Source organism: Pocillopora damicornis, chromosome 10 (genome assembly GCF_964200805.1).
Source record: "Pocillopora damicornis chromosome 10, jaPocDami1.2, whole genome shotgun sequence".
NCBI lineage: Eukaryota > Metazoa > Cnidaria > Anthozoa > Scleractinia > Pocilloporidae > Pocillopora > Pocillopora damicornis.
In genome coordinates, this window is record NC_142679.1 from 4,065,437 (window position 1) to 4,085,070 (window position 19,634).

At 37.1% G+C, this 19,634-nt stretch overlaps 1 protein-coding gene and 1 long non-coding RNA gene across 5 annotated transcripts; both read right to left on the minus strand.

Annotated features, from left to right (window-relative positions):
• Positions 1-1,950: 1,950 nt before the first annotated feature.
• Positions 1,951-6,343, minus strand: LOC113677636 (uncharacterized). Its single transcript, XR_016180463.1, has 3 exons — positions 6,207-6,343; positions 5,181-5,253; positions 1,951-2,087 (listed from the first exon to the last, which is right to left on the minus strand). It is a non-coding gene; the product is annotated as an uncharacterized LOC113677636 (long non-coding RNA).
• Positions 6,344-6,826: 483 nt separating this feature from the next.
• On the minus strand, positions 6,827-16,951 carry LOC113677627 (uncharacterized). 4 transcript variants are annotated; one of them, XM_089184956.1, is made up of 11 exons: positions 16,668-16,951; positions 16,119-16,232; positions 14,866-15,183; positions 13,886-14,227; positions 13,090-13,428; positions 12,652-12,960; positions 11,773-12,099; positions 10,892-11,209; positions 10,154-10,522; positions 8,523-8,840; positions 6,827-8,064 (listed from the first exon to the last, which is right to left on the minus strand). In XM_089184956.1, the coding sequence occupies exons 2-11, from the start codon at positions 16,186-16,188 to the stop codon at positions 8,060-8,062; spliced, it is 2,715 nt and encodes a 904-aa protein (XP_089041082.1). In that variant the 5' UTR covers positions 16,189-16,232; positions 16,668-16,951; the 3' UTR covers positions 6,827-8,059. The 4 variants fall into 4 exon arrangements, with proteins under 4 accessions (XP_089041082.1, XP_089041083.1, XP_089041079.1 ...); XM_089184957.1 differs by having other exon boundaries at positions 16,663-16,736; XM_089184953.1 differs by lacking the exon at positions 6,827-8,064 and having other exon boundaries at positions 8,305-8,840.
• Between the last annotated feature and the right edge of the window lie 2,683 nt (positions 16,952-19,634).

Sequence of the window (19,634 nt, forward strand, 5' to 3'; positions counted from 1 at the left end):
AAGTTGGCCAAAATATATTGAAAATTGAAAAATCAATTTTGGCATGAATTCAATTAAACTACAAATCTAACTACTTTTATTAAAAAGAAGTTTTTTTTTTTATACACCAAGCAATAATTTACAGTGCCATCTTAGATTATATTCTTTACTTTGTGCCATCAACTGAGTTCAGTTTTGGTTTGGAAGTAATATATATTTTAAAACGCTAATGCCTGGTCACGAGCTCCTTCGAGAAACTGATCAAGTTAAAATTTACCTTTATACACCAGTCAAAATCGACTCCTTTTTACGAAGAAGAAAAATAGACTTTCATATTTCAAGTTCGTTTATTCAATAGAAACTTAGATGGTAAATTGTTTCGCAACTTGTCAAGGAACAGATTTTTTTTCTTCGATACAAACTTTCAAAATCGAGTTGCATTCGAAAAAGGATACTTGTTACCATTTAGACCAGGCATTTAGTTATAAAATATATCGTGCTAAGTTTATTATTGTAAGTGGAAGGAAGATCTTTTGCGCAGTCACTTGGTGTAACACAGGAATACACAAAAGAAAAACGGTCAACAAAACTATAGATTTTTATCTTCAATTTAGGTCGTAATATCAATTAAACGCGTTTAAGGACTAATTATCTTTAAAAAAAATTCGCTGCAGGAATTTATCGTGAATAACTTGGTCTATTTTTGGCTAAAACAGAACTCTTAGACTCTGCACCAAAAAAAATTTATACTGTACTATTTTTCAAATTACTCTCGAATTTAGTTTAAGAGCCTTGGAGCATAATTATGAAATGTCTGAGTCTTTAAGGCTAAACATAAATTCAAAGAGATCGCTATGTGTTACTATTTTGTTAAATTTCTTGGCAAATTCAGTTTGAGAAACGGGAAGTCTAATTGTAAAATGTCTTAGCTCTTGTGGCTAACACTAAGTTCAAGGAGTTTGCTCCAACAATGCAAAACGTTTTTTTATTGAAATTCAATCAAAAAAGGAATTTTTGACCAATGAAATTTCTCCAAATCTTCGATGTATGTTTTCGACACTTTCCAATCTTTGTCCTGTGTTACATACATCCAAAACTGGCAGCTTTAAAGATCTTTTACTCCTCACAAAAACACGTCATAATAAGCTATACAGGCTTACCGAAAAAAAATGGATTCAAAAGCAAACTGTGAATCAAGAAATTCATCACAATTTCGGAGATTGCAATCGAACACTCCATAGCTTGCTATGATGCTCTTTTTGTTAGAAACTTGAACACGTCTCGTGCAAAGAATTTGAAGTCTTATAAAAATAGGCTAGAAACAGAATCTTTGCGATTTCTATTCCATATTTTGCACGAGATGCTGTTTCATTATTTTTGGCGGTTATTTTTAAAGGATGCCTTATTTAAATTTTGCCGATAAAGTTGCCAGGGGACTCTCTGTGCAAGTTGGTTCAAATTTTCCCGCCAAAAGTCTTAGTATATACACGAAAAAAACTTTTTTCTTATTAATTCAATTGAAAATTACTAAAGAAACCTATAATTAAAGAAATATCTAAAAAAAATAAAATTTGTTGAATATGAAACTTTTGTGGCTTATTGAATGTATATTGAAGGACAATAAAAGTTGAGACAGAAACTGAACACTACTTTATTAACGATAATAGCACAAGAAAAGACAAGTGAGCAAACATAGTTTATTGGCAATGTAGATTATATTTTTTAAAAAATCGGCGCATGCGTATTTTGAGCACCGTATTTTTGGCGGGAAAATTCACCACATTTAAACAAATTTTACTTACAGAATAGATAAAGAAAAAACTGGCGCATGCGTCCTTAAACTCCGTGTTTTCGCAAGTTTTTTGGCGGGAAAAAATTTTCATTTCAAACAGCGCTTAACGCTGATTAAATTGACAAAAATCATGAAATAATGCCTTTCTAGTCCCTGACTTTGGCGTTTGAAACATAGCTCTTACTTGAAATATTTTTGAAAGGAAAGCGCCAAATCTGTTTTGTACCCCTTAATAAATCATGTATTATACTTGGATCATAGTCTTTCTTGTTTGATTCGTGCTTGAATTAAGCATGAGAGGTATTCATCTGACAGTCTGCAAAAAAAAATGAAGAGAAATCACGAATTGACTGATACAATTTATTTTAAACTTTGCTTTCTCAAGCGATAATAGTCCATGTAGTGTTGGCCGTGTCGCAGAAAAACGTATTTAATTTGGTAATGTTAGACATGTAGAATTCGAGTAGAATAGAAGTCAGTATTTAAATCTTTATTCATTGAATGACCACACAAATAAATGTAAGCATAACCTGGATTTAACGATAAATTTACTGCGAACACAGATGGACGTCATATGTGATGAATTCAAAGAATTCTATTGTAACTGTTGTTGTCGAAATCGCTTCAAGTTAGATTTTCTAATTTAGGCTTTAAACCTACTTGATTTCAGGGATGAAACCATTTCAATTTGGGTAAAATTTTCGCACAGCCCCATACTATTGTAAAACAATTTTGTTTTCCTAATGGCAATTTATTGTCTTTGTCAATGTTTTCTCTATCCAAGAAATGAATGCATAATGTAGGATGGGGCTGTGCGGAAATTTTACCTCAATTTGAGCCGAGAATTTCAGTCAAGTAACAACAAACAGGTTATCTAAATACGCGCTAGCAATTCTTCTGAGATCACAAAGGAATCCACATGTAATAACTGCATGAATTCACTTCCTGCTTGATTGAATTTTTATCTCTTTAATAGTATGCCGCAGAATGTATATTTAAACAAAATGCTGTGCTCTTGTTTAAAGTTTCGACTAGAAAACGAAAAAAGTATCAAGATTGATCGAAATATCGTTGCAAGCTCCCGTTTACATGCATGAAATCCTGAGAGAACCTAAATACGTGAGAGTCGGTGAATATGCTAATAACAATAGGAAATAAAAGTGACTGAGCGGCGTTTTTTCATGAGTGGAAAGCTTAAAATTACTATTTTAAAAAAAGTTTCGTTGAAGTAATTTTCTGATGAAAGTAAAAGTTATGAAATCAAGCTTTCTGTTTCTTTAATGAAGGGAAGGGGATTTAAAAGCAAAGTCATCTGATATCGGGTCACCGAGAGTTGAATCACGGTGTTAAAAAATTATTTTTCAGTTTCTGTGCTTTGTTGAATAAATTTAACCAGCAAAACAAAGAGGTTTCAAAATTTGTGTTCAGCGGTTTAAGTAGCAGTAAGGTCTCCCGATATTTTCTCACGATGCTTTTTCAGGATGAGGTATCTTTAAGCCGACCAAATGTACCTACATTCAACCAACACAGGAACAGATTGAAAATTAACTGACATGTTAACCGAACTCCTAAACCAATTTGTACACTAGAAAGCGATCTTTAATTTTTATGAGCAAATGGTACTGTTCTTTTCTTTTCTTTTCTTTTCTCAATCATGAGAACTGAGCAAGCTTCAGAATTAAAAATCATTGAGATTTATGAATGAATTCCACGAACAAATTAAAAAGTACCAGTTTTTAGAGCATGCTATTCCCATTTGCCTTCAACCTATAGAGCTCAGATATTTGATAATTAGGCTCTAGAATCATGTCAAAAAGTTGATAAACTACAGAAGCATTTTGAAATACAAACATCAAGTTTCGGAGCATGTTATTTCAATTCGGGTTTCGTGACGAGCACAGACATACTAAGGCTTCAAGATCTTATCAAAGCATGTTTTAAAGCTACATATAAGTCGATGATAGACTTTGAATAAAATAAGACAAATAATTCAATTTTTGAGCATACCCTTTCAATTAGTTTCAGCCTCAAGAGCTAAGAATTTTAAAAATTTGGCTTTATGATTTTTATTGCAGTATCGTGTACTTGATGAAACACTTAGAGGCAATTTGAGAGACAAAAAGCAACTTTTTATTATGTTATTCAATTTGGTTGCAGCCCAGCTCATAGGCTCAAACATCTTAATGATTAGGCTCGAATATTTGTAATTAATCAAGTTAAAATGAAAATATATATCAGTTGATGGCGAAACTTTGAGGCAACTTGAGGAACAAAGATCAATTCATGGAACAAACTTTCCAATTTTTTTTAATCTCTAAGAGCTCATACCGTTTTAAAAATTAGTACCTAACATTTTTATTGTGAACACGTCAAAAAAAGATCTATGTCTGTTGATGATTTTCTCAAGAGGCAGTTAGAGGAACAAAAAAAAAAAATTTTGGAGCATACTGTTGTAATTTGGTTTTAGCGTCTAGAGCTTAAAAATATTAGTACTAAGGTGCTGGGATCTTCATTGAATCACGTCAAGGTAAGGTTTTAGATGATTTGACGACAAACGCAGGAAGAACTATGACATAAAATTATCAACTTTTGAAGTAAACACTTTTAATTTGGTTCAAAATTCAATTGCATCATTTAAGCTCCAACGATTTAATTGTTTAAATTGAAAAGGTTTCCTTTCTATAAGAACCTATGATACTATTAAACTTATCAGAGACCTCAAAAAGAATTTTGGAAAAACAAATTCAAGAAATGATGGGTGTGAGAGCATACTTAATTTTTTTTCCCTCCAGGAATAAGACATTTAACAACTGAAGGAGGTAACAGTGTACGAAATCATCAGAATATGAAGAAATCTCAGATAACATTCTACAACTTAGTGTGCGAAAATAAAATCCTTAACATCTTGAATTGTGTTTATACTAAAAGCCGAAACCATTAGGTCTCCGGTTGACATATATTTGTCGTGATCAAATGAACACTCACTTTATTTTGCGTCCTATGACCACCATTCTGGCATATAAGGGAACACCTTGAAAATTTTTCGGACTAGTATCTGCTGTAATTGCTCGGCGAATGGATAAGTTCGGTGACTCCCCTTCCTTTTTTATCGGTTTATTTTTGAATAAAGAATTCCTTGCTAAAGTAAAGCATCCAGAAGAATTAAAAAACTTCTCCTCGTGGCAGTCATAACGCGCACAGTGATGAGTGGATATTTCTTCGACACGAGCGAAACAAATAAAATGTGTTCATGCACAAGAGAATTAATTCATCAACCAAACATGCTGAAACAACCGAAAGCCACCTCAATCAGAAAGAGATCCATGAAATTGGTAGATCCAGGTTAAATCGTTCAACGCAGACAAATAGGCCGAGAAAGCTAATTTGTTATAAAAGTCAGTTATCTAACCTTGTCAGATGTGATCCTGTATTTCTCTCCTTCCTTGACTTTCTTGATTTCGAGGTGTTCCATTTCTTTTCTTCTTTATATTTTTTTATATCCATGGAGACAAAAAAAGAGATGACTATATTACAAATGAAATATATGAGAGTTCTTTTGACTCTTAATAATAAAGGTGAAAAGTCTGCATCGAAAAACTCATTTCGAGCTACCACATTTTCTGCTGACAAATTTAACATCCGTAAGTCTTATTGAACAAAGGCATTCGGAAATTGTATCATAAAAACTTACCGAGCATCATCAAAAAAAAAAATGTTTAACTAAGAATAACCTAGCTAACTTTGACTGTTGGCTTTCTGAAAATGCAAAGCAAGTAGTGCCCTTCACGACCTCTGTATAAAAGATGGCGGAGAGAATCCTCTGGTAACCAGAAACTGGAGTCTGCGTTGGAACGTTTTTTAGATTACCCTCTCCATCATGATGAGGCTGGAGGGTAAGGGAAAGAAAAAGGGCGTTTGACCCCTTAACTGCCAGAAGTGACTAAAATGTAACTTCTCCCTGTAATATCGATACATTGTCTAGCAAACAGGTGATGAGAATACCCAAACTTATCAAGTCGAAGTTGGTGTCTTGATCCAACACCAAATTCTTGTAACTGATTAACAAGGAAATGTGTAACAGTAAGAGAGGGGAATTAACAATCAGATCTTGGGAGTTAAAGGGTTTAACACACTTTAGTTCAACACAACATAATCATAATAGCCAGTGGAAAAATACGTACAAGAATGAAAAGAAAAATCGAAATAGGTAAATTAGCGTTAAATGCACTAAAAATAAAGTTCGAATTTCTCGCGCTGCCACAAGGTCACGTTTAAGAAAAACTGTAATGGCGGCTGCCGTTGAAGATTTGTCCTACACTATGTTATGTGCATTACGCTCTTTATTCCGTTACTTTAAATTGATCTTACAAGGGCCACAACGAGAAAGATGAACAGTACGTTACTATCCAAATGTATCCTTCCATAAGCTATTTACCTAAATAATAGCGGTGACTGAGAGAAAAGCATGAATCCTCAACAAAGTATCCCAACCACTCAATCCAGCATAAGAACACACGTTGACCTGGAAAGAAAAGACAGTATCCAAGATAAAGGGTTCGAAATGACGCGTTTCTTGACTCCACATAAGCCAAAAGAGACGCTCAAATTTCTTGTAGTTCGTAAGCTCTTTCCACGTGTAAGACTGCGCGCAAATATGAATAGTAATTTCTAAGAGTATTTGTAATTCAAATGAGTTTTCCGACTTCAAAAGGCGGGTTCAAGATAATCGATTATTAATTACAAAGTGAAGTAGTATATGCCTCGCTTTAGACAGGTTTTTGACCTATGTATCGACGTTAAATAGAGAGCTGTAAATAGTGTTGTAATGTTAGAAATATCAACTCGAACTTAAATGAGCCTGAACTTACAACGTTTGGCTCAAACAGCATATTTAATTTTTAGCCATTTCAGAAGCATATAACCAAGGTTACTGGGATTAAAAATATCGGGAATACGCAGAAACTGCTTGGCACCGGCACTTCATTTCCGAGGGAATACCGACCAACATACTCACAAAGTTTTTTTTTTTTTATAGGAAAACCACACAGTTATACATAATAATAAAAAAACGCATTTATTCTAACCGATTAAGCGAATTTCTAGAAGTGAAGCCGATAAAATGATACATACTCGTACAAAAGTGGAAACTAGCCTAACAGACAAAGCCTGAGATAATTGATTGTATGGGAGACATAATAACAAACATTATACGTGTCGTGTGTCGCGACTTGATCAAATTCATCTGAAGCCAAAGTCCAACTCTTCGGATATTAATTTTTTGAACCGCTCTGTGAAATTGTTGCGTTTTTTAACTCGGAAAATTGCTGAAGACCATTTCCAAGTTCTTTTTATGAACCAAAATTCCCCCTTCCCTCCCCCCCCTACTCAACCATTCCATCAATCTGTCTTTCTGTAACTTTTTTGGTTCGCTAACATGACTAGTACGTAATTAATTGGCTTTTTCAGTTCAACTGAGACCCGAGAATTGTTAAAACATTTCACAATCTGCAGAGAAAAACGCATCTTTGACCGAATTCTAAGATAAGTAGACTTTACTAATAAATGAAAAAAAGACTGAAATTTAAGCTGCAGGCATAAAGTTTTATCACACATATGAGGCGATGGGATATGCACTTATATACTGCTCGAAGGTGATGAGCCGTCTTACATTTTGGAATATTTAGGCCTTCTTTATAAACCTTGTGGGTCCCAAATTTGAAAATTCGACCTCCGAAAAACGCAATATCGATTAACTATACTCTGGAATGATGAAAACCTCCTCTTTTTTTTCAAAAGCAGGAAAAGAAAAACCAAACGCTGCGTTTCGGGAATTAGCTTCTTAAATGCCGATTTCTGCACTCAAAAAAGGTGATGTTACAGGCGAAAATAGAAAAAACAAATGCTTTTGAAGAGGAAGTAAAATTGGAAAAAAAAAGGAAAAAAAGGAAAGAAAAAGAATGAAAAGAATTACTTATCGCAGCGAGGAATCAATCCCCTGACTCTCTCTTGCTGGAAGAAGTATTACCCATTGCACTAAGTGTGAGGTATCCAAAATGTGAATTCATTTCTTAGATGGCTAAGAGTTTGAAAATCACTACATTTTATTGAAAGTTTTTAGGCGAGTTTTGCTATGATTTTCCCCTCTATCCAAAGTTGTTAAAGAGACGAACAACGGTAAAATAAGTTTTTTGAACAAGAGCTTTATTGCCATGTATTATGACGTAATTTCCATTTTTCTTTGTAAAGATGAGCCACACAAACTGTTAGAAAGCTCACTGGCACACGCTCTCATCCTGCAAAGGAAAGGAAGATAAAGATGGTCATGTTAAAAAAGCAATGACACTTTCAATTTTCGTAAAAAGGTAAAACACCAACTCCAATGGAAGAGTAAACGATTTTCATCAAGTTTTCCACCGGTGGTGGTATGGTTTTTCGTTGTTGCTTCTTTTGATGGTGACGATATCCAAGAAGTAAAGAAAATTGACAGTTCAATTCACCCGTCCCGAAGCTAGTATTATTAACTCATCATGTAGTATACTGTTATCAACTGGATGGGCCAATCGAGTTGTGCCATTTTTGTTTTTCCGCCCCATCCAGAAAAACTTTTGCCATCTTCGTCCGCAGCTGTTATTGACGCTTAAAGAAAATGTAGACTGGGGACAAGGTCGAGGTTTCTAATGAAAACAATAAAAACCCAAGACAAAAATAAAAAAACAACAACAACAACAACATAAAACATAAAACAAAATACCTTTTCTCTCAGATAAACGATACACTTGATTGGCAAAGGGTCCTCCTTTTCCATCGCCCTTACAGACCCGCGATTCACCATATTTACTGTATGTTTTATGGGCCGTGGCACTGGTAAGGCACTCCCCCCCATTTTGAATCGCAAACACCTTGTACCCAATCAGCTTTGTATATAATGCGCACTTCTGGATTATATTTCCTTTCATGTAGTAGTATATAGAGTAACCAAACGGGTAGTATTCAAGTGAAGTAGCATTCTCGATAGCTCGTTCTCTTTTGTCCTCATAGCATCCAACAGACTCATACTCAACATGTAACTCTATTGTAGAAAGCAAATGCAAATTGGCATGTAAATGTTAGTCACTTTCTACAATTGTTTATATCAGTTGATTTTCGTAAATCCGAAACCCACAATATCTCAACAGCCAATCACATCAAAGGGCAACATAATATCATAATAATGTGTCACGCAAATGATGATGGCAACGCTATTGATCAAATACCGATTGGTTTTAGTATCGCATCCGACCAGATAACTTTGAGTCTTCCAGACTAATCATAGAAGTTGAGCAAATTCACTGCAATCCCAGACATCGTTTAACAATTTCTTAATCGTTGCTGATTTTAGGGAGAAGTGTGGTTTCCAAACAACACAGCTCTCTATGGATCTAGAGTGGGCGTTGTCCGTGTACTATGTGATTTATAATCTCTAACTGAACTCATAGAAGCGCGGATAGTTTAGTTAATTACAAAAAGGAAATATCAATTAATTTACACATAAGTGACTAGACAAGGCCAATTTGACCACATCCAGACCAATCATAGAAGTCGAGCAAATTCACTGCAATCCCAGACATCGTTTAACAATTTCTTAATCGTTGCTGATTTTAGGAAGAAGTGTGGTTTCCAAACAACACAGCTCTCTATGGATCTAGAGTGGGCGTTGTCCGTGCACCACGTGATTTATAATCTTTAACTGAACTCATAGAACCTCGGATAGTTTAATTAATTACAAAAAGGAATATCAATTAATTAACATATAAGTGACTAGACAAGGCCAATTTGACCACATCACAAATTCAATTTGTTATCAAAATCAAAGATTCCTCAGTTCCTATTTCCTTTTGTTGTTTTAAATCTATCATGTCCTCTCCGCCTTTTAATAAAATCTAACGCAAGTCTCTACTAAAGTGTTCAACAGATCCAAGCTTCTTATCTCACTCTACCTGTTAAACCGGCCTTTGCCAGCATAACCGGCTTTCTCATCCACTTGTTCAACCGGCTTTTTGATAATACTTGTAACTTACGTAAATTTTCAACACACTTGTTTTGACCTATAGGTTTTTCTATAAATTCTATCTCTAAGGTAGATATGAAATCTTTTTTCTTTCCCTTTATCTGAGCCCTAAAAGGATCTGCATTCTGGATCAAGTTCATTTGAATACCCAGATAAGGAGTTTACCCTACCTTGCTTCTTTATCCCAATGGAAGGTGACAAATTTTCCCTTCACATAACAGATCCCAGGCAAAAAAAAATAAATCAAAACCTCCTGATCAAATTGTTAATTTTGGCCCTTCGAAGTAATCGTCTCTCTTCTCGTAGGAGAAAAAGGCAGGAAACGTTCATCATACCTTCATAGGGTGGGATAAACGGACTAGGACCAACAAGGTACGCCTTATTGTTCGCCGGTACGGTTGAGCACTCTTCTAAGCCATAACCAAACTTGACAATGTTGGTGTGCGTATCAGGACCACTGGCGCACTGCCCGTCAGCGGTAACAACATATGCTTTATATCCTCTCCTCCAGGTCGCTAATGCACACTTCACGTTAAATCGGTTCTCTTGTTGACTGAGATTAAGACCTGCAACTGATTCACCAAAATCCGCATCTGAAGTAATGGTAATGTTTAATACAGGATCTTGCATTAAACTGGGAATCCTCTGTGCTTGCATGTCATCGAAGCATCCAACATGTAAGCGTTGAACACTCTCAAAGATATCTGCGAATACAAAAACGTCAAATTACTGGAAGGAAATAATTTGAGAAAAAGGAGTGAGCCCGCTATACCCTCAACTGTTTCAGGAACTCGTGCTAATATTCAAATTTTCAACCGAAGGTAAATGACGCAACTCAACTTTGTCTATGGAGCAGCTCCTTCTTACGCTAAAATTAAGGATACTGTTAAAGGACATTCGGAAAAAAAGAAAAAAAAGAACGCGGTTGTCACAATTCATCAAGCGATATGTTGTACAAACGAGAGTGAAATATTTTTTACCCTACTTGAAGCTTAAGCCAAATTTGGCCAATAATTCGGTGGCCGTAGAAGAGACCACTAGGTTTAGATGTTAATACATTCATGTCAACTTACCGTCCACCCTTCCCACAAGATTGTAAACCTGATTGGCCCAAGGTCCTCCTTCTCCGTCATTTTTACAATCCATTGATTCACCGTATTTGCTATATGTTTGGTGCGCGTTAGGGCCACTAACACACATGCCACCATTTTGGATTCCAAATGTTTTGTATCCTCGTATAATGGCTGCCACTGCACACTTTTGAATAGCATCCTCTCTCTCCGTATAGCTATCACTTAGAAGAACGTCTTTTCCTTCTAAAGAAGAAATAGCTCTCGCTTCTTGGTCTTTGTAGCAGCCTTTAGATTCGTAGGTAACACCGGCCAGAAAATCTGTGAAAAGATCATTGGATGTTGAGGGAACTACCTCTGTTTGAAAAAATAGGCCGTTGGCCGTTAAACCATGGTAATAATGATAGAGATATATCATAACAATCAAGAACGCCTGTGGACAGCAAATCATTGTGTGGACGGCAAATCATTTTCAAAACCGGCTTTTACTTTTTTGAAATCTCGTATATAGTAATTTGCTTCGGTCTTAATTCCAAATGCTTTGTATTATAATTATTAATTGTATTTTATCATCGTGAATTTGTTAGTTTTTTAGCGTAGATTAACTTAGTTAGTTTACTCGGGTGAAGAGCCATTCTATGGATATACCGTAGTAAAGTCTTATTATTATTATTATTATTATTATTATTGTTATTATTATTATTATTATTAAGATTGAAAGTGCGGGTAAATGTAATGTTTCATAACCTCCGCATTGCAAATCAGTCAACTAAAGAACAAGGTCAAGACATTTGGTAATTAAAAGCCACCATTTACAGCTAGTATCGGGACCGGTGATAATTTTTCCACTGCCATTTGACACATCGTCTCGGATTAACACTTACCAGTGGTGTGGTTAGTTAAGCTAAGGTATACTTCACTGGCCCACGGTCCTCCTTTCCTATCCCCCCTGCAATCATGGGATACTCCGTATTTCTTATACGTTTTCACCTTGGTGCTACCAACACACATGCCACCATCTTGAACACCCACCACGGCATATCCAAGTTTTCTTCCTAACAAGAGGCACTTAAGAACTGCTTCATCTCTTGAAGCGTAATTGCCATCGAGAAGTATGGGGTCTTTTCCTTCAAGACTTTCCATAGCACGGATAGGAAGGTCCTTGTAACATCCTTCGTTTAAAGTATTAAAGGTCAACATAAACCGAAGCTCTGCAACGGAAGCCATTGTTATAACAATGTTATTTCCTTCAAACTGGATGTGAAATTTATTTTTAAATAGTTAACTAAACACTTTGTTCAAAAAGAAACCTTGCATTCTACTCTCTTAGGTAATATCATCATGACTTGACTCTTAGTGGCAGCAGCTTAACACCCTCTTTCGCACAGATAAGACACTTTATAGTTTCTGCTGACTTTTAGTTGTCATCATGGGAGGATCAGGATTTTTAAGTACAGAAAGAAGGGGTAGGGAGACGAAGCAAAGCCATGTGAAGTGAATTGGAACTTTTGAGGGGGAAGCGATCAGAGATTATTGACCATTTAAGGCGTGACCCAAGCTTAAGTTAATACTAATAAAAAAAAACTGCTTTAAAGCTGCAGGGGAGAAATCACCATCATGATAGTTTTTAAAAATTAAAAATATTTCATTTCTAACCGAGTAGGAATATATTCGCCCACCCACCCACCCTAAGTGAGCCAACGAGAGACCCCTCCCTTCCTAGCTCTTCATAATAGGAGACATCCATGAGAAAAGATTCATACCGCTAATTTTCCCTATCACATAAGCGTTACTGGTTCCTGGTCCACCTTTTCCGTCACTTTTACAGTCTTGTGAGATCCCAATTTCATCAAAAACTTTGTAAGAATGTGAAATGAGACATTTTCCTCCATCTTGGATTGCAAACACTTTACTGTGTCTCTTGATGGCGGCTAATGCACATTTGCCAATTGCGTCCTTTCTCAATTTGTAATCACCATCAAGAACATCTGGGTCCATTTTTTCAATATCAAGCATATTTTTGTCGTTTTTGTAGCAACCGAGTTGTGTGTATGGTATTGCGGAGAAGAAATCTGTGTCAAAAAGGAAAAAAAACAGAATGTACTGTGTCTGGTGTATAATAAAGAAAAAGTATGACAGTCGTATTACCCAAATTCAAAAGGCTCTTAACGTACACCATTAAAATCGTAAAATCATCGTACTTCTCAGTTCTCCAACAACGTAAACGTGAAGATTGCTATAGCTTCCTTTTCCGTGGCTTTTGCATCCCGTAGCCCAGAACGTTTTGAATACTGGCACTGTGTGAGCTTTAGGGCCAGTCAAGCACTTGCCGCCGTTGAACAGAGCAAAAACTTTATATCCACGTCGCTTGGCTACCGTAGCACACTTTTCAATCGCATTTTTTCGTAGTTTGTAGAAATCCTTTAGAAGTGGATCTTGGCCCTCATAGCTCACAAGAAGAGGATATCTCCTAGCCATGAAAGGGTACTGGAGGAAACATCCAATTGACGTGTATTTTAGCGGCTCAGACGGAAGTATTACTGAAAATAGAGCATTTACAGATTTTTATTTTCCTGCAAAAGACCGTCACTCAAATGAGGGTTAGAACCAGCAAAGCTAACTTTGCAAAATTTGTTACAGCAGTTCATTTACCTCTAACGATAGCGGATAATCATTTAACTGTTTCATTTTCACTCTGTCGAAACAGGAGGTTTCCCCATAAATAGGAAATGTAATTGACAATTAATTACAGCTTCAAATCGGTGTTTTCCAGATACTGCTTTGAGTGTTCTACACTTGATTGCCGAGTTTATTTGTGCTATTTTGGTGCATGTACTCGGTGGTTTTCGGCCGGACAGGTGATCGAGAATCTCTACCCCTGGGTGTGAAACGCTCGCAATTCAGCGACATTTTGCTCCGTACTGTTAAATAACAGCTTCATCCCGTCCTATGAAACACAGTTTACTTGTTTAATCTGAATACATGTATCTCCGTTACCTTCAACATTGTTAGCACCTCTATCGTCATACCGGCTAAAATTGAGAAAGTATACGCTACTCCAAAGAGCCATTCCTGTGCATTCCAGGTTACTGTGTCCTGACTGTAGAAACTTTCTGTACATCTCAGTAGTAGGACCACTTGCACACTGTCTGCTTGGCATGACAACAAACATTCTATGTCCTCGCTTGTCAGCCGCCAGTCCACACTTACTAATAGCGTCCCTTCTTGTTGTGTAATAACCATCCAACAAAGAATCCTCTCCTTCGAGGCTGGGCACAGTGTGAGCATCGGTGAAATCAAAACATCCAAGTTTTGTGTAAGAAACAGTGCCAAGGACTTCTAAAGACAGCAAATGAACAGAATTGTTATATTTGCGAGTTTGTTTTGGCAACTAAGAGCTTACGTCAGTGAAGTTGCCATTTGCCGCTTATTTGCACTCGATTTCTTGCAATAACTCTGCTCACGTAGACTGATGTTTGTATTTAAGTAAAAAAATTATTTTGGAACGTATCCGACCTAGTAAGGAGGGGACCCCAGAAAACATTAACGAGCTGATGGGTTCTGTATTCAGAATTGTGGAGAAGAGATTTGAGATATGAACCCTAACTTCAAAAACTATCACCAAAAAAACACCAAACATCACGTTTGGGTTTGCTAAATCAGTGGCAGATCCAGAAGGATCACACTTGTTTAAAACCAAAATTGTCACACCGACAGGACCGGATATTACTACTCAATATGAAGTCTTCAAAATTTACTTCTCTTAATTTGTTTCTCAGCTTATTCAGGCTCTAGCGCGAGAAGGAAAAAAAACCCTATGTGCCTTCTAAATCCCGCCCCCAATCAAAAATTCCTGGATCCATCCTAACTGTATTTTATCTTCTCAGCGACCTCTTATAATAACAGATTTTAAATATCGTGCGAAATGATATGCAGATGGTGTAAACAGCCTTTTCCTCTCAAATAACGATCCATACCTTTCAGTGTTGAATTAAGATAGTAGACCTGATTAGCCATATTTCCTCCTTTTCCGTCACTTTTACAGTTTTCTGATTTATCTGCATCTTTACAGGATAAATACGCGTATTTATCGCTAACACACATGCCGCCATCTTGAACTGCGAACACTGTAAATCCTCTTACCAAGGCAGCCATGGCACACTTTTGTATAGCATCAGTTCTCAGCCTATAGCTGTCGTTAAGGAGACTGTCCATTCCCTCCAAAGATTGTATCTGTATATCTGGGTTGTCTCTGTAACAACCCAAAGATTCGTACCTGATACGGGACGGGAATTCTGCGGGGAAGGATTTAGAGGCTTATTATTAACTGCTCGTTTTTTTTCTTTTTTTAATTCCCATGAAATACCAAGACAGAATTTCTCCTTACCATATCATAACAATATTAGGCAAAAAAGTGATGAGAATTAAAACAAAAACTTATCATCAGAGGAATGGTGGTTGATCAATATCAAAATTCTCCGAAGTAACATCTTAAGACTAGTATGGCAGACAGTAAGGGGAATTACTAAAGAGATCTCGAGTGTAAAAGGATTAAAACAACCTGACCAGTTAAACCACTAAATATTTAGCCGCTTAAAATACAAAGTATAAGGCAGGTAAGTCCATCATTTATGCAGAAATTCTGTTGTCTGTAGTGAGTCATTCCCATAGAGATAGGAAATTTCAAACCCGTGGGCTCAGGGAAAACGTCAGTCTTCCTCAGTCCGACCACTTTTTTTGGTCTTGTCACGCCAGATAAGTGATTAGATTGAACAGTGGCTACAAAACTGAGGCCTATTAATGTTCACACATGCGCAGATATTTGACCACTGAATCGATTTGGTATCGCTTACTCAGGTGAAATGCTAGTATTCTTCCCAGCCTTTGTTTGACAAGAGTGAACAACGACTTTGAAGGACGCACATGCTTGCACCATCATAACAATGTTTACCAATCTTTTACTACAAAATGATTATCATTCAGACCGAGAATCACTCAGCACACTCATTCTTCGGCGAAACTCGATTGTACTACATTTACGGTTTCACTCTCTCTAGTGCGGCTAATTTAACTTGCCGACATTCGTGATCTGACCACCATAAGCGTGTTCGTTGAGCTTCGGCAAACTTTCCTTGGCCAAGCTATCGATACAAAAAATGCACTCGGTACAAAGACCAATTTTTATGATGAAATATGGCAAATGCTTTTCACAAAATTCAAAAGTTCATACCTGCATATACGTCACAGAGAATCAAGCCTGTGCAAAGGAGCAAAACTGTCTTGATCATCTGTAGGCCCATCCTCGACTGAGAGGCGATAAACTTAAGCCTCAGTACTGATCAACCTGTCAGGATATAAATGATCTTATAAGAATACAGACAACTAGAAGACAATAACAGAGACAAACAACGGTTCCCTACTCAGTCACGCAAAGGACTTACACAAACAGAACAATATGTTTCTGGCTTTTTAAATATAGATATTTCAAAATCTTTTGGCAAACTATTGTGAACTATCTGATGGGACGGGCAAAAAAATTTATGCATCATCTTGCACACCTTTAATGAACATAGAACTCGTCTGATGTATACCCCTGAGCGAGTCGAGCCCCTTCTTTTCATCAGGTGTGGTTGAGATTCAATATTAGCAATATATGTAAGATTGAAACCACTGCCTCGATCGATGGAATTGATGAAAAAGAATTATAAAATAAAACCAGACATAGCTAAAACCGCTTCATGCATGTAAGACTAAACTGTTAGTGAAATAATTACCTTACCAATTTTGTTTACTTGAAGTCGAGATTACTAGTTGGATGACCAACGATCCCACAGCTTGACGAAAAACTAAAGTGGCACTCCCTGGTTCTTCAGTGGTTTATATAATCAATGCATCACACCTCCGCGCACGTGGAGAGCAGAAATTGACGAAAAGATGTCCAAGTATCATAATCCTGCCAAATTGTGTTTGGACTCATCTGTAGCAAGGTTAACCTCCAACGCAGAATTTGAAACTTCACTTGATAATTTTTTCTCACGTCCGCGTTTCATAATCTCAGCCTTGCTGAAAAATGCAAATGTGTTTTCCAAAAATTCATTTCCTTATTAAGACATTTTCGCCACTTAACCCTATGTTTCAACCTTATTATCAAATAACCCTAAGACGTGAGCCGGTAAGTGTTTAAGGAGCCGATTTCCGACATGTTCCCCTATTTGTTAGTCATAATCAAATATGATCAGCCTTAAACAACCCAAAAGGTCGCTGGAGTCCGGAGTTTAGAATAGGAAGTGACGTCAGCCAGAGTACACGGAAACCGTACAAGTTTAGGGTCACGTATTCACAGGATGTTATACCATCCTTCTCCTGCCAAAAGCAAAAATCGGCCTCTTTTTTCGCCCCCGTTTACAGTAGCGTTTTTTTTTACTGTTTGAGTTTTGGTTTGTCAAGGCGTCTCTCTTGTTTGAGGTCCTACATCGCTGTAGGTTAAATCCTCATTATTGATTTTGATAGGACCTTTTTTGGTATTTTTGGTATTTGTGTCTAATTGTGTCGGATTTTCGTAACTTGAACATCGTTCTTTGAGATGTCCGAGCATGGAAATTAAAGCTTATATTAGATTCAACCAACAATAAACATCTTGTTTTGACTAGAATTCTAATATAACTTTTTACTGAGTTTACGGACTAGGTTTTCTTTGGTGTTATTCTATTCCATCGATCACCAAAAGCAAACGGGTTTTTATGCATTGTATCATGCAAGAGGATATATAGTTTCCACGTACACAAACCCCAAACGTGTCTACAGTTTAAGCACCGACAAAAATATCAGCTAAAGAATCATTGTTTCCTTGACATGCTTTAAATTCTCTTGGCCAATCAAACACCGCTGTCGCTTTCTGACGTTTTTCATTGTCAACAGAATTATTGGGAAGGGATAATTATTAATTATTTCTCGGATCAAGACAAGAAAGAGATACAGTTTACGACTGGCCGTGCAACGTACGCCTCACGATCTCGATCTGTCCATTCTTTATGACTTTCACATGGCTTTCAGTTCATCGATTCACGGCCAACGGATAGATATCACCTTCTCTCAGCACATCGATATCCCTAGTGATGAAACTGATATCTTAGCCTTGGGTTCTTGCCAAGTCATGTCTTGATTCACCGTGATCGAGTAAAACAAACCATTTATGGTTAGAGGTTCTATGTGGGAAGCGTGGAGTGCTGAATTTCATCAAAAAATTGGAAAATCTTTAATATATCATGCAGCGTCAGTGATCTATCACCTCTCTTCTCTAGAAGAAACCGGTCACTATATCTATTGTGCCGCCCGTTAAAGCTCTCACAGAAGACCAGGTGCGCTATCTTAATGTACTTGGGCCGAGAGGATTGTCCTCCTTCAATTTTCGGTCTCTTTGCGAACGGTGCTACGAAGCTGTTAAGAAAGTGTCCGGCTGCCGGACGTTTAGTCACTTAAATTGGGGTTAGTAGTTTCTTGCAGCGATTCTTTCGACTGAGAAAAGAGTCGCTCTTTCTTCACACTCGCAGCATAACTATCCCTTAAAGAAATCTGTAAAAGCCTTGAGACTCTGCGGCAAACGATCCATCTTTTTTCGTCGACCGTGACACTGTTTACAAATGCAAGCAGAAACCGCGTGGACGTTGAAATCTAGTTTCGTAAGCGCGATGCTAATTGAAATTCGTTCTCCTCTTACTCTATGCCAAAAATTGCTCACAGTCTTTTCCTATATCCTTAAAGCAAAATATATATTTGAAATCGGACACTAAATCGCAAATTTACCTGAAAAATGGAAAAAATTAATTCACTTCGGTGTTGTTTTTTATCTCGATAACCTTCACGCTAACACGTGCCACCTTGCAAAAAAAATTTTATCAAATGAACATTATTTTGCATAAATTAGCGTGACGTCATGGAACACGATCAGTGTCAGGCTTGCGTAGACGTTACCTTGCTTCCGTTTCACCGGGGCGGGGGTGGGGGGGAGGGTACGGCTACACGTAGGCTAGTGGGGTGGGTTACAGTTTTTTTGTCAAAGAAAGGTTGGCTATGTTTAATCATGCACTCACTGAGAAGTGGACTATTGGAAACGTTCCTATTATATTAACGCTCCACACCCTAACATCAGTATGCATATTCTCCACACTGTTCTCTATACATTTCCTATGGTTCTGACGAGGGGAACTTGTTTAACAATCAAGACCTCCTCTAGTTGGTGATTATTTCCTTTATTCACAAAACGTTTGATTCCGGGGAGATATTCTAAGAGGAGATCGGACGTCAGTCACTCTCAGGGGTCAAAAAATTAAAGATCTGATTTACTCAGTCGACTCTCCCCTTCCCATTGTACTTTATGAGCATTCTTTGTGTAAATTGTATCTATACATGGCGCTGATAACTTGAATCAATCACAGACCGAAATCAACTTCGCACAGCCAGTGAGATGAGCTATACAGTGGCCAATTTGCGTTGTCAGCTCAGTTGATAATACTAAATTACCCTGTTATAGTCTTCCACCGACGCAGCACCACAGTTTCTTTAGAAACTTACCCCCTTAGTCCTATCTGAGTTTGTCACGCAACGGTCTTCCAGTGTCGTTGCGTGACATTCCAAACAAGGGATGCGAATGAACATTTCAGTATTCCCGGAAGTTTAAAGCCTGATCTTGACATTTCATCATCTTTTTTTATTATCGCTGGTTTGCCAAGGTCGACGAGCACCAAAG

Coding starts and splice junctions, on each gene's coding strand:
- LOC113677627 (XM_089184953.1), bottom strand. CDS start 16,188: ATGGGCCTACAGATGATCAAGACAGTTTTGCTCCTTTGCACAGGCTTG. Junction 15,184..16,118: donor TCTCTGTGACGTATATGCAG/GTATGAACTTTT, acceptor CCTTCCCCGCAG/AATTCCCGTCCCGTATCAGG. Junction 12,100..12,651: donor TGTGATAGGGAAAATTAGCG/GTATGAATCTTT, acceptor CTTCCGTTGCAG/AGCTTCGGTTTATGTTGACC.